This window comes from Vanessa atalanta, chromosome 4 (genome assembly GCF_905147765.1).
Source record: "Vanessa atalanta chromosome 4, ilVanAtal1.2, whole genome shotgun sequence".
In the NCBI taxonomy this organism is placed as follows: domain Eukaryota; kingdom Metazoa; phylum Arthropoda; class Insecta; order Lepidoptera; family Nymphalidae; genus Vanessa; species Vanessa atalanta.
In genome coordinates this window covers 250,675-265,278 of record NC_061874.1, presented here as the reverse complement: position 1 = coordinate 265,278, position 14,604 = coordinate 250,675, and the positions used below count along the sequence as shown (strand labels likewise).

General features: G+C 32.6%; 1 protein-coding gene across 1 annotated transcript; it reads right to left on the bottom strand.

Annotated features, from left to right (window-relative positions):
- Window positions 1-13,341: 13,341 nt before the first annotated feature.
- On the bottom strand, window positions 13,342-13,980 carry LOC125077918 (achaete-scute complex protein T3-like). The gene has a single exon (XM_047690032.1). It carries the CDS (start codon window positions 13,978-13,980, stop codon window positions 13,342-13,344), a length of 639 nt encoding a protein of 212 aa, XP_047545988.1.
- Between the last annotated feature and the right edge of the window lie 624 nt (window positions 13,981-14,604).

Here is a 14,604-nt window from a genome sequence, read left to right as displayed (position 1 = left end):
AGTTCCTTTTTTAGGCGATTGGGTAACAGCACTGACGTATTATTTTATAATACAGAGCCAATGAGCCTCATTTCTCGTCATAAATTGAAGGTAAAGTGTCTCACTGTAAACTGCTATAACAATACAACTGAAACTTAACACATATTTTAACCTTCTATTCAATGGTAATTAAGTTCACAACGCTAAATTGTAATTTTTCAAACTATAACAAGGCCACGCTCGTACATATTTTTTGAATATATTTTAATTTTAATATGGAAATAAAACAAAATCCCAACGTTTGTCTGCATGACTTATTACGTATTTATTTATATATTTGATACCAAACTAAATACAGTTAGGAATATATTATTATACAAAGTAAAGCTACACTATAATATAATAATATTTCACAATGCGTACACAGATAAAATAAGTAGACTGAACTTATAGGTATTAAAGATTGAAAGTGTCTAGAGATAAATTATCAGCAACTGTGTCGTTATAGTTTCGACTCACGCGCACACTTTTGTTTAATTTTGACATATGATAATTATAATATACATACTAATGTATAATGTATATATTGTAAATAAATATATACTATTATTTATATTTGTAGATTACGAAACAACACATCTCTTGATTTATCAATATTAATGAATTCAATTCGCTACGCCGGCCTTTCTTCACGTATACTAGTTAAGTTAAACACTGAGAGTCTTCAGGCGCAGGATCGACGGCTTCACATGCACTAGAACAGGAATCGTGAAGCTGTTAACATAGAATTTGAACCCCAAAGTCTCGAATAATAAATAATGCCTTGTGGCCCAGCCATTAGACAATTTTGTTTGGTTCAAAATTATTTATTGATTATAGATAATTTCTTCTAACCATGTAAGAAAAGTTATTTTTACATGTGACACCAATTAACAAAACTAGTTAACTAATAAATCAGTGGAGACTGAACGCTGACCAATGTTCAGTGACACAGGTTTAGGTGGAAGCAATTTGTCTTACATCGATAGATAGTGATCGCTAACATTCCTTCACAGATCTATTGACCCCCAATCGAAAACCACAAACACGGACACAGTTTTGAACATCGTAAAATTAACGAGTGCAATATTTAAATCGACTAAAATAACAGTCTGGTTAAACTTTTAGAAACACCATGTATCGTAATTAATATTAATGACAGACAATTAAGCAAAGATAACGAAAAAATATACATAAAACATCTATAAGTGTTCATCAAAGCAAAAGTTCGAATTTCAAATCACGTGTTTCCATATATTTTTGTGTGTTCATATATTTTTTTAATTTTATTAAATTGGCGTCAATTTGATTTTGCAAAAATTTGACTATCCCTAACAAAATTAGGAATGCATATGTCTGTATGTTGATACATTTTTTGTTTTTTTATGTCATTTGTATCGTGTTGTTCAACATCCAAAGACTGACGCGACTGGTAAAAGTATTATTAAAGATTGGGAACTGTAAAATGTAATTAATTTTTAACCTCGTTATCTTACTATACACGGATACAACTACTACTTTACTTTACTATAAACAAAACTATGAAATTATGAATTTCAATATATCATGTAAAGTATATAATATAATTTTTTATTTATTAAATAAAATATAAAACATAGAACTACCATGTTTTGTTGTATTTATTTACCTGCCGTTGTATTTTATTTGTATAAGCGTAACACAAATTGTCAACTCCAGTGTATCGGTATAAACTCGTTAGGAGGAACTCTAAAAGTGTTTCTCATGCCGATAAAAGTAGATAACAAGCGAACAAACATCGTGAGTACAATGAATGCGACATACTTCTTCGTGTTCATTCAGCTTTTGTAATCGAGGTGTTAAATTTTTCTCAAGATAAAATCTCAGCCACAGTAAGAAGCTCTTACTGTACTTTTTGTTAGTTATTTTTTACTTTGACGGTACTGACGAGAACAAACATTGTTTTTGAAATACAAATATATTGCTGTATAATTATTTAGGTAAAATTACCTACTGTAAATGATGTATTATTTTCTGTTAAGTAGGCAGATAAATGTGCCACCTAACAGTAAATGGTCAACACCGCGCATAGACATTTGCTCTGTAAAAAATATTTACCATTCCTTACACCAGCAATGCGCCACCTTCCCTGGGAAATAAGATTTTAAAACGTCACATTTTAAAGTATCTACAGCTGCACTGGTTCACTTATTCTTCAAACCAAAACACAACAAAAACAACATTGTTGTCGATTCATAAATTCAAATGGTTTGTAAAGAATACATTAATAAAAAAACATATTTTTCAATACAAGATTATATATCTGTATTTAACTAACATACTTTTATTTAAATGTTGAAAAAGAGTAACTACTTGTCTGTAGAATCCACATTCCGAAGTGGTGGTAGCTTCACTTAATATAGTTTGTGCAATGACGATTTAAAAGCGTTCTTGAATAAAGTGTATTTTGCTTGATTGATAAAATATCTGATGGTACCTACCTAGACGCCCTTACACGAAGCCCATCCATCAAGTGGTAAATGATTTGACCGAAGCAACCTGACAAATAAACTTAGCAAGGTAAATAAAAACTTGTAATAATGATATCATAATGCTTTTTTTTTCAGATTTACATAAAAATACTATCAACATAAAACTTTACTGATGGGCCTGGGCCATAGCTGATGATTCTTTTGAGAAGGAAGGTTGGTGCTTAATTCACTACGCTGCTTTGATCCTGATTGAATACACACGTGGCTAATTTTCGTCATAAGTTTCATCGCGATGTTCTCCTTCACTGTCCATCAAGTGACGATTGAAGATTATACATACAAATTGAGCATATGAAAATTCAAATTCAATGATGACTTCTCTTCAACCATTCACTAAAAAAGTTATAAATCTTTATCAATAATAACACAAAGTTTGCACCCAAATTCAAACGAATGACGCGCTTTTTAATTTTTAGGAGAAGACATAAACTTGACCACATTATAATTTACTCAGTAACATAAATGAAAAAATAACACAATTATAAGGTTTATATATTAGACATATCGAAATACATTTGGAAGAAAATGAATCGAATACGGTATTTTATATTACGTACAATAATAACATAACCATAAATGGAGGAACAGCTGGAACGGAACGCTAATAAAATATTTCTTCAAAACTATATTATTTATTTCTGTAAAGCCATTTCATCCGTACAAATAAATAAATACATCAAAAATTATAATTTATTTTAAACGTTTCGACAAATATGTTATAAATATTGATAACGTACACACATATAATTATTCCATACATTATATAATGTAGGCCGACGCACGAAACAGAGTTATAATTGTATCCAAAAAACTTGTTACACGAGTGATAAAAACAATTTGAATCTTTTTGGAATAAATACGTCAAATAAAGGTCCGTCGGTTAAGTCGGTCTCTCCCGTGCACTGGCGATGGCGCCCGCGGACACGAAGTAATGAGCACTTAAACACACATGAAATGGCTTCCAATATTTCTACATAATGGTTAACGAAATTGTTACATTGACGTTAATGATTGAGCCGAGGAACGTCGCCGGGGATGCAATAATCATTTTCAAATGTAATAAACGTCATTTACGACAAAGTTGAAATATTCGAAGATGTTTATAAACGAAACATTCCATTATATCACGCGGCCGCCTCGCGTGGCAGGCTATGTTTATACTCGTATATTGTAGTAGCATTAGGAAGTGCAGAAATAATATTTTCATTTCCTGTTTGGCAAGCAAGTAAATTTTTGGAGAGCAGTTTTTGCATTGTTCGCACACATCCGTGGGAGCGGCTACCTGGCCCCCGCGGCGCAGTAATTCCTTATAAATCGACATCGAGTGAGATATCCAGAGACGCGGCTCTTTTCCCGCTGCGAGGGGTGCGGGGCGCGGGCGCCGGCGAGCCGGCAACAATGACGCACAATAGTGCACTGATCTAGATTAGTGACGCGTATTGTGTCGCCAAAGGGTTGCGTCCTTTGTGCGCGACACAAACGCTGCGGCCGGGCATAATGCGAATAACCCGCAAACATCTCGATACTGAATTCGCACGGATTCTATGAATTTCTAAAGAAAATAAATATAACTTTTGACAGCGGACCACGCATCGATGCTATCTTTATTTGTCATTTGTAAATTCAACATACAGATATGAAATAACAATAACCCTTCGATTGCAATGTATTTTATATTTTCAATAGAATTGCGGGCCTTTGAATACTGTTTCGAGAACCCTCCGAGACCCGGCGACGTTAGTAATTAATTATCATTTGGTGAACAACCAGTAATCATACTTTTAACTTAATTAGAGGCTAAGACGCGACGTGTAAAGCGTAAAACAGAAATGTACGGGTTGAAATATTCTAATAGTTTCTAATGACTTGATTCTTATTAACACAAGACAACCGACAATTAACAAAGTTTCGTGAAGTCAAAAGATGTTATAATTATCATTTACTTAGAGATCTCTTAGGGGTTTATATTTTTTATGCGAACCCATCGTTTAAAATATTTTAAGGGTAGAGATCTAATAAGTATGATTAAAATAATTCCTTTATGAGTCCACGTGAGCTCTATCATGAAATCCACAGGATACGTTTGAGCTTAAGGAAAACTGAATATTAGAATATAAGCCAATGGTAATGATCATATCATATAGTCCAAGCGGCTTACGACACTCTGGCGGTTGAATTCAAATGCTCCTAAGAATATTAAAAAACGACCTGTCTTCTTAAATTCACTAAAAGAGAAGTCAAAATATTTTATGGATGTGAATGTTAACACTTTTGTCAAACGAGATCACCCACACGGTACACAAAGGGCACCGATGTAAATCTTTACTTTTATACGCCGCTAAAACCGCTCGATTCGTCCCCATAAAATGTAGATATGAACAAAACGCTAAATGCAATAAATTTCTTAAACTTCATCCCAACCATTCATGGTTACAGGGTATCAAAAAAATTCTGTCCTACGTTTGGTAAAAATCCAAGTCTATCGAAAGTTTTTATATGCAACCTGACCGCTGCCATCGTTAATTGTAAGACGTAAACCAAAAAACGGATGAATGGTCCCAGTCGCTGTCTTTTGAGCACCCGAGGGTTGACAAAAATTGAAGCGATTTGTCTTACAAGTTTAGATTTCATCTCAATTTTGAGAAACATTTTTTCGCACCCCCTAATTGTGACACCTTTTTTCGTTTTACTTTTGTAATATTTTTTGTTACACATTTCGAATCATGGTCATCAGATTCTGTAGTTTTATTGCAATCGAGTTGAGAAGATATATGTTTGTATAGATACACACAAATTGACCCCTCCTAAATCAAGGCGATGCCGTTCATCACCGCCGTGACGACTGTTTACTAATGCGCTAAGGGTGTTACTCAGAAATAAGAGCGATCGCTTATACATAAAACCCGAATGGCTTGAAACATCAAAAGCTTTTGTTTTATTTTCGGAAATGTAAATAGCTCTGCGAGCTTTATGGTGTAGTCTGTATCTAATTAGATAATACAATTAAATTAAAAACCCATTCTCACCTTTGGTGGTATAACATCGAGATACGCTTATCACGAATACTTGAAAAGCCTTCGGGATATCCTCGTTCCTTAAGAATACATTAAGGAATTGATAAAATGGTACAAAAAGTAAAAACAGTTTAAATAAAGTGACTTTATCGAATGTACGGAGTGCAATGACGAGCAAAAAACTAGCGGAAGAGGATGGGACCATCCAATATTAGTTTTATATCTGTCAGAAAAAAGCTGACACATGAGAGCGATTGTCGATCGAAATAAGAATAATGGGAACCCTTTAGAATGGAGAATTATTTACGAACCCTTTCGGTAAGTAGAGCACCTGATACGGAAGCCTTTCGCGCATTCCGTGGGAAATTATATTTTCCGTAATTTAGTCACGTTTCGTTTCATTACTATTGAAATAATCTGATTTTTTGCTACAATATTTATAACTCGTCTTTTTTTAAAGTATAAAAGCAATTCTATACCGCGGAATTACTAATATAGCTTGTGTGTGTGTAATGTTATTTGGCAAAGAGTCTGAATCGAACCTACTTACTCATCATTTTGCGATGATGAGTAAGATACCGATTGATGGTAATAAGATACAAATTATTTCTATTTAACTTTAAAATAATCAATCTTTGTTAAGAAAAAAAAGTATTTTTTTTTATTATTTTACATTGACCAAACAAAAATTAAAAATATTTATTTATTATGAATGTTAAAGACTTGCCGTCAGGTGGTCACGACCTGAATAATTCTAGTAACGTATAAAACATGGCTACATATATTTAAATAGAGACTCTATTATTCAAGAAATAAAGATTATTTTCCAATGTATTTCCATATATGGTATCAGATACGCCCGCATAGTAGCGTACAGTGCAGACACGCGTCAACGCATTCTGATAGTACTATCATTACACTTGACTCCTGATGTAACTAACTTACATAGTTTTCTTATTTTAAGTTTTAAATTATTTTAAAACTCAGAGTAACATCATAACGAAATAACAACGACGTATTAATAATAAATAGTGTTTTACTGTTATGATTACAATTATGGCATATTTGTTTCATTGCGTCCAAGCTATTTTTAATAGAAATCCAATTACACATACATGCAAACTTAGCATTATACAGACAAACAAACTACAAAAGATGCGATTTACTGAATTTTCATACTCCTCTACCATGATGGTCAATTTCATAATTTGTAAGCACTATGTACCTATTTATTTAAATACTGGAAAGTGACACGTGGGTCTTAAAAAACAAAGCCGATATACAGTTTACAGAGAATATAATATCCGATACATAATTATGTTACAGGAGAAAGTCTGTAATTTATTTTCTAGAAACAAATGAGTTACTTTCGGGAAGCCAGTATACTTACAGAATCAGGGGCGTAACACCTCAGTTCTCATGTTGGCACATTTGTTGTCAAAACTTCTTTTATTCAATTCGTGTGAGTATAAATCATCACTTAATATCCGCCTGTTTGCTCGGCTGTTTTCCTAAATTAACGATATAAAATCGCCTTTACGACTTAATAAATCAAACCCATCGCAATTGATTTTTTTTATAAATGCATGTCATACAACAAATAACAAATTAAATCACAAATGTTCAAAATATATATTTTTTAAATTTAAAAAAACAAAAGCAGTATTTTAAACTGGAATATCAGATTAACGAGTTATTTGATATTCAAATACATATAAAAGTATGTGTTAAGAGTGTCATAATGGTGGCGTTAGTGTGTTGTATCTTATCGTAACAAACCAGATATGAGAACAAAGTCGGCAATAGTAAATAAACAGTTATACATAATACTTAAATTCCATTAAGCAAGTGCTCATCAAACTTCCATATCATTAAGGCACGAATCTAAATAATAGTTTTGTCACCTCCGTAAGTGCCTAATACGACGGAAGCTATATAGAGCTTAATAATTTGATCGCTGTCATAACAACGGATACAGCCCATTTAAGCTTATTTCGCCTAATTGAATCCTAGAGCATTAAGCCCTCCCTACCTATAATCTCTTTTATGGGAGTCACGCCGACGACTTAAGGATCACGGTCAACTGTCTCTTTAAGCATTATATTTTTTACTTATCAAATGATCCAGGATCGCGTTGTAAGGGTGTGAATTTTAAGTAGTTTTTTATTTACCTGCTAAAGCATGACATTTTTCGTCATATCAGTAATCATAATTGGTAATCATAAATTGTTTTTGAAATATAATTATATTTTTAAATTAAAATTAATTTAATGTGTCTACAATACGTAACACGTTAACCGCAACCAACTGAACCCCCAAGCATTTCTATTAACCCTAATGCTCTGTTTAATAATCTATCACCGACCCCAAATAATGCAGTGTGGAGAATCAATCTCAGGATTCTTCGTATTTCGCGTTACTAAAAAATATATAGTCTATGAATTGTGTATAACAAATTTTACAATTAACTTTCATTTTAGATTTTTAACTCAAACTTATACAGCCCCACTTATAAACGTTTAGCGGGTGTCTTCATTGATTTCGCATTCGAAAAAAAATTACACAACATTGTTTAAGCTCTAAACATAAACAAACCCGTCATAAACATAACAAACATAATATAATTATTTATTCTATATCCTATTGAAATGTTTTTAAATGCTAATCACATATTCTACCGCCAAACAGCAGTACCCAGTATTGTTGTGTTCTGACTTAAAGGTTAACTAAGGCAGTGTAACTACAGGCAAGGTACAAGGTACATCCAATAAAAAAATGTTCACTTTTTCATCACCCCTAAAGTAATTTAACACGATAAGAATTGTATAGGTAACTGGTTATCTGTACAGTGCTCCATGACAGATCGCCGCACCGCTTGATACTGCAAAATACATACTGTAAATAATATTAGCACCAACATGTCATATGAAATATTGCCAGGCGAGTTTTTTTTTATACATGTTCTGTTTTAATGTTTCTCGTGAAATATATGAAAAAGACAATAATTTGAAATATGTCCAGAGACATACAACATTCGCACTGTATAATATATCAATTTTATCGAGCTCCGAAAAAACATTGCAAGATATAAAAAAAAAATCATTATATTTATTCGTTTATTCGCTTGTAGAGAATATTATAATACCGAAAAACGTCGGTACATCAAAGCGTCTTAGTCGTTTTATAAAAATTTAATAACCCACAGAATGGGAAGCCCTCATGTGGTTGAAATTACTTTTACTTTAATAATTTCTAATTTAAAATCTGCTCAAGAACCTCAACGCATTATACTCTTTAGAAATATGACTCAAAACCTCAAGTATCTAAAAAGTGGACGAGGAAGTTGAAAAAAAATGTTGCAAATAGCAATAAGTGTTAGTTATTTGACGTCGTTCGTGCGGAAACGATTCTCAAATTGCACATCACCGGGTATATTCCGATTACCCAACTTGAGAATCTTTCGAGGGTGTGGTTTTTGCTTTTTACGAAATAGTATTTTTTTTTTTTTAATTTTATGTTAATATTTTATATTGTTTTTAAATATCGAATTTCACAAACCATTCATAGTGATGGTCGGTGTAATATAAAACTATGAATTTGCGGTCAAGTAGCCACGCTTACGGTCATACTTGTAATTATAACTTGTTATTGGATTTTGCATCGGCTTCCAGTTTTCGACAGATGTGTAACACCTTTTCTCGTATATTTCCACTTTCTTTGTAATGCATTGTTATATGGGTGCATACTTCTTTTAATAATCGTTCATCTTATCATGTTTCTTGTAATGATAACATTTAAGGGCAATATTTAACATTATAATAAATAATTAAAAATACATTAAATTAATAATTTATACATTCATAATTTTATAAATACAATACGATCATGCAAATGGTTTTACATTTTATCAAAAGTTATATTGGGAACAAGAAAATGTTAATCTTTAAAATCGTGGTAACTTTTTGTAGTTTGACCTCACGCACTATCACACGGGTCCCGCTGGCGGAGGAAGCCGGTATCCGACAATTATTTATACTCGGCTCGGTGCGGCTCTACTTCGACTGTTTTACACTAGCCCTCGGCTGTAGGTAACGATTTCGCACAATGTATTACGATTAATAAAACCGAACAATTGAAAGTAACAAATACGATAATAAAATCGTATGATATATCAATTTTAAAGTATATGTACTTGTCTTCAAATATTTGATCATTTTAACGTAGACATTCTATGAGATCTATGTTGTTTTAATAGATTATATAGTATAATTATACCAAATTATATTATATTATTTATTTTTTTTTAAATAAAAAAGTACCTAACTTGACCACGATACTAATCGGTATGATAAACCATGTCTATATAATTTAATCACTCTATATAATAATTTATAGTTCAACAAACCAGAAAAACACTTTTACAAATATTCAATCGCTAAGACGACATAATATGCAACAAACGTTACTAACCGAAGATAATGCTATAAATCTCTCTGGAGACGAGACGGAGGCCATAAAACATTTGCATAAACGGCGGTGCTTGTCTCGGATTGTCGTTTAATTATATTTATGCGGAACTACCGCGGACATATCAATTTGAAATTGGAACATCGTTCTTTGTATAAATAATAAAGGCAATTCTTTAATTTGTCTATGGCCGCTTATTAAAATAAGACCATAGATAATTAATCATGCATAATATTAGTTTCACTAATCCTTATATTTAAATTTCGATTTATTAGGAGCGAAGAGAAATAATAATTAAAATTTCATAGAAGAAAGAACTCGTTGAAAAGTCGAGGACAAGTCAAGTGTGATCGTCGAACAATAGCGAACAAAGAACTGCAAATACCGTCTCAACTAAGTAGACGATGTTCTAACTATTGCCTTTTATTAATTCTTTAACTGAAATACTCTTAAAATGTTTCGTATCAATACTACAGTAATAATTATTTTTTTATAGATGTTTATAAAAAGACACTTCGATAACAAGCGACTTTATAACTAATGCCTATAACTATAAAAAAATGTTTACTTAAAAATGACAAAAGCGAATTATCAAATACAACAAACAGTGGTTTAAGCGCAGAATTAATCCGTCCGTAGTCAAAGTTTATCGTCTACATTTCGCAAAACTCACGAACGCAACAAAGCTCACGTGCGCCGTGTAATAAGATTACTGACATAAAGCGAAGCGAATTTGATTCAGTTTAACAATTTCCGGAAATCACCCCAAACGATCCGAGCTGCCTTCATAAGTTTTTGTTCGATAACCGACAAACGGGAAGTCGAAGTCGGAGTCGAAGTCGAATGGCAAATAAATCTAAACTCCATTTCACTCGCGGAAACTAATCTTTAGAACTTTATTGAGAATCACGATTTATTGGTTCGATCTGCTCTCGAACGTTAACTTATATTAAATACAAAAACTCGTACTCGATTTCGTTTTTAATAACGATCATTAGTTTGGTTTTCTATCACAATATTAACCATTATCGTAAACTTCAATCTGCGATACCGAACAATCTACATCTATACACACGGTTTTTAAAAATGACAAACATCGCTCCAGTACTGGTCTGTTATTATTATATACATACATACCTACTGATATTTTAATTAACATATTGAATTGTCTGTGAGTAACTGAAGTATGCCGATGGGTATTTTATTATATGGTTTCTTAAACAAGAAATAGATTTATTTATTGAGTTAGTATTTTTATTTAAGTACTGTATCTGTTCAATGTTTTTACTGATTTGTGATTAAGATTTTTTATTTTTAGATTATATCTCCCAGATCTCTCTCTCGATTTCAATCTCGTTATAATCTTATAGTATTAGTTGATGTAATTTTATTTGTTTGTTAGTTTAGCCAAGATGCTCTAACAGATAGAATATGTAATTCTTAAACGAAGACCGCAGTTTTTTAAATTAAAGCAAGTACCACTTTTCATATGTTTTATTACAAAAGAAAAATATCCTTAGGAAATCTGATTATGTATTGTAGACCTTTACCATAATTACAGGGTGCCTTTGTCAAAAACTTTAATATAGTTTTAAAATAAATGAAATACAAGATGATGAATCGCGCGGCGCTGCACGGGAGAGCAATGTGTCGCGAACTCGAGAAGAAAGGATGGTTGTAGATATAATTCGACGCGAACTTCTTTGTCGCTTTATCTGGTTCGTTTTATTCGCACATGTAAATGCATTTAGCTCCCACCTCCTTATCTCGTCGAACACCATTAATCTTGTATAACAATGTCCCGCGGTGTAACCTCGACGACTTAATCAACGATTCTTTGGTGTAATTTCAGCACAATTTCGGCGTCTGCGCTGATAACGCTCGGTATCGGTGCGAAACTATAAAGACAAAAAGATTGTTATCTCGTTTTAATCGAGCCGCTACTGTGGTTCATTTAAAATATCAACGGCTTACTATTTCTTTATTTGGAAACTTATCTTTTTCACGCGAAAGAGATAAACGCATTGTTGTATTTTTTCGATATTCTCAGAAATCAGCTGTTTCGATTAATTATTTATGTTACCGAAACGAATACGCATTTCTCGTTAAGTTCTTACCTTTTAATCAAACACAAGTTCTAAATATTTTAAATAGATTTTTGTATTAAATGGAAAATAATTCGTTTCATAATATTAAATGAATGTTACATTTCTAACACATGGTTGGAAAGCAATTACGCAATCGGAATAAATGATTTATTGTGAGTAGAAAATTTTCATTAAAAAACTTCCGGCGAATTAATATTATATCAATAAACCTTGAGCTTACATTTCATCTGTTTTAATTACCAAATGTTGCCTCGAATCAAACGCGAGGTACACGAAACTAATTAGAACATGTCCGCAACAAACATAACGTGTTACAGTTGCGGTTAGATGTAAACATAAGTTTTAACCGCAGTTTATCTTTAAATTTTATCTCTTCAACGTATATACTTTCACTTTTATATCCATAACTCGTTTCCTCCCCCGACTCCACTCCTGTCTATTTTACCCGGATATAATGCATATATTCATAAATTATACTATATATAAAAAATGTTTTATTTAACTAAAAAAATATATATACTAGTTTTTATTTCCAAGACTCGCTTGTTGGATTGAAGAACCAAGATTTGACCCACAAATTCCGCAATAGGTAGCATAAAATAATAGCTTATAAAATCAAGTCTATCCGTTGTAATGTTACTGTTTGATAATAGAGAAACATATTTGTGAATATTCACCACACTGCAAACGCATTTATTTCAAAATGCAACTACGTTAATTTCTTACCTTTTTTTTTCTTCAAAACGAAGGTGGAGTTCATATTGACGAATCAAAAACCATTCATTGTAAAGTTTACTTGAACAAAATACTTTTACTTTTTACTATATATATTGTAAAAGAATGACAAATGTCATTTCAAACTTTGAAATGCATAATTTATTAAGTAGAGATATATCTCTATTTTTATTTAATTAAAATAAACTAAAGCCAAACTCTACAACAATTGAATTTTTATTTGAACCTTATTGCGTCCAAAATTTATTAAGATGCCATTTACCTGCAGATTTCTGGATTTAATAAAAAATATCATATCAATTAAAAAAATATTTTTATTTGTCACTTAAATAGTTAAAATATTACAATTGTCTATAATATATTATTATTTTCACAGCCTTATTTACATTCTATTTACAAAAACGGAGAGCTCTCTTATAACTCGACGCTCAATGACTAGAAGTACACAGTTATACTACAAGATATCCCCTACTTCTGCTGCCACCACGTAATTGCATCTAGTAACTCATTATCGTCCACAGTAGCTACTTCGGTATAGGGAGCGCCTTGATAGTAATCGTCGGTCGTAGAACAACTCGTAGACACACCAGATGAACACTCTGAGTTAGTAGGGGACGGCACTGAGTCGGAGTATGGCGAGTTCCTTCCGCCAAAAATTCCTTCATCGATTTCACTATGGGGAGACGTTTCCATCACAACTTGACTTTTCTGACTGATATCCAAAGTCGCGTCGCTATCTTCTATCATATTTTCCAGGTACCTTATGTATTCGACGACCATCCGTAATGTGTCTACTTTACTCAGCTTCTTACCGGAGCCCCGGCGAGCTCCACCGGACAGCGCATTAACGATCGCTGCAGGTAATCTTTTTCTTAAAGCGTTGAATCCGTCATTTACTTGCTTCACGCGATTCCTCTCGCGAGCGTTCCTCCTCGCGATGGAGGCTGCCTGCGCTCCAGAGTAATTATTTTTATAGGTGTATTTCTTTGTCATTGTACAATCCATATCTGAACTCTCCTCGGGGTTTGGAGCAATTGGTACAAATTTTGGTAAGTCGTTGTTGTACTGCGACAAGTAGGAGACGCTGTAGTTATTACTTTGAAGCATGGCGTAAGTATGATCACAACAATGGTAAGAGCTTTAACGTTCTCGACTACGAGGTAATGAATGAGGGCGATGGGCTCCTGCGGCTCTTTATATGGCCCACCTGGACAAAAAAATGAATAGGGAACACTCCCACCCCTATCCTTTTTTTGGGTCGGTACCTGGATTATAATATTTTCGAAAAGTGAGCGAGTATCCCGAACTTCGTACACGTGCCGATACGAGCCCGCTGTCCGATATATACACGTACATATTATTTTATCCGTTCGATTACTCACACGCGTTTTAATTAATTAATTATTACCACAGCAAGTAATTTATCTAGTGTGAACTGTGGTCTCATTATAAATTATTCAATTTGATTGTACTAATCTAACATAAAATAGAACAAACAAGTAACCGCTGTCGAATTATGAGTAACGACTCAAAAGATTATTATTTTTAGAGAATTCGAATGACGACTTGTCAAATTAATTACATTTCTAATCTTTTCAGTCAATTATTACTATTTCGATATTTTTAGTTGATTAATTAACTTTTTAACGATATAAAAAATATTTTAACATCAACTTCGTCGTGATTAAAATGAGTTTTGTAGATATCACTTTGAACTTAGTCGTATATTTG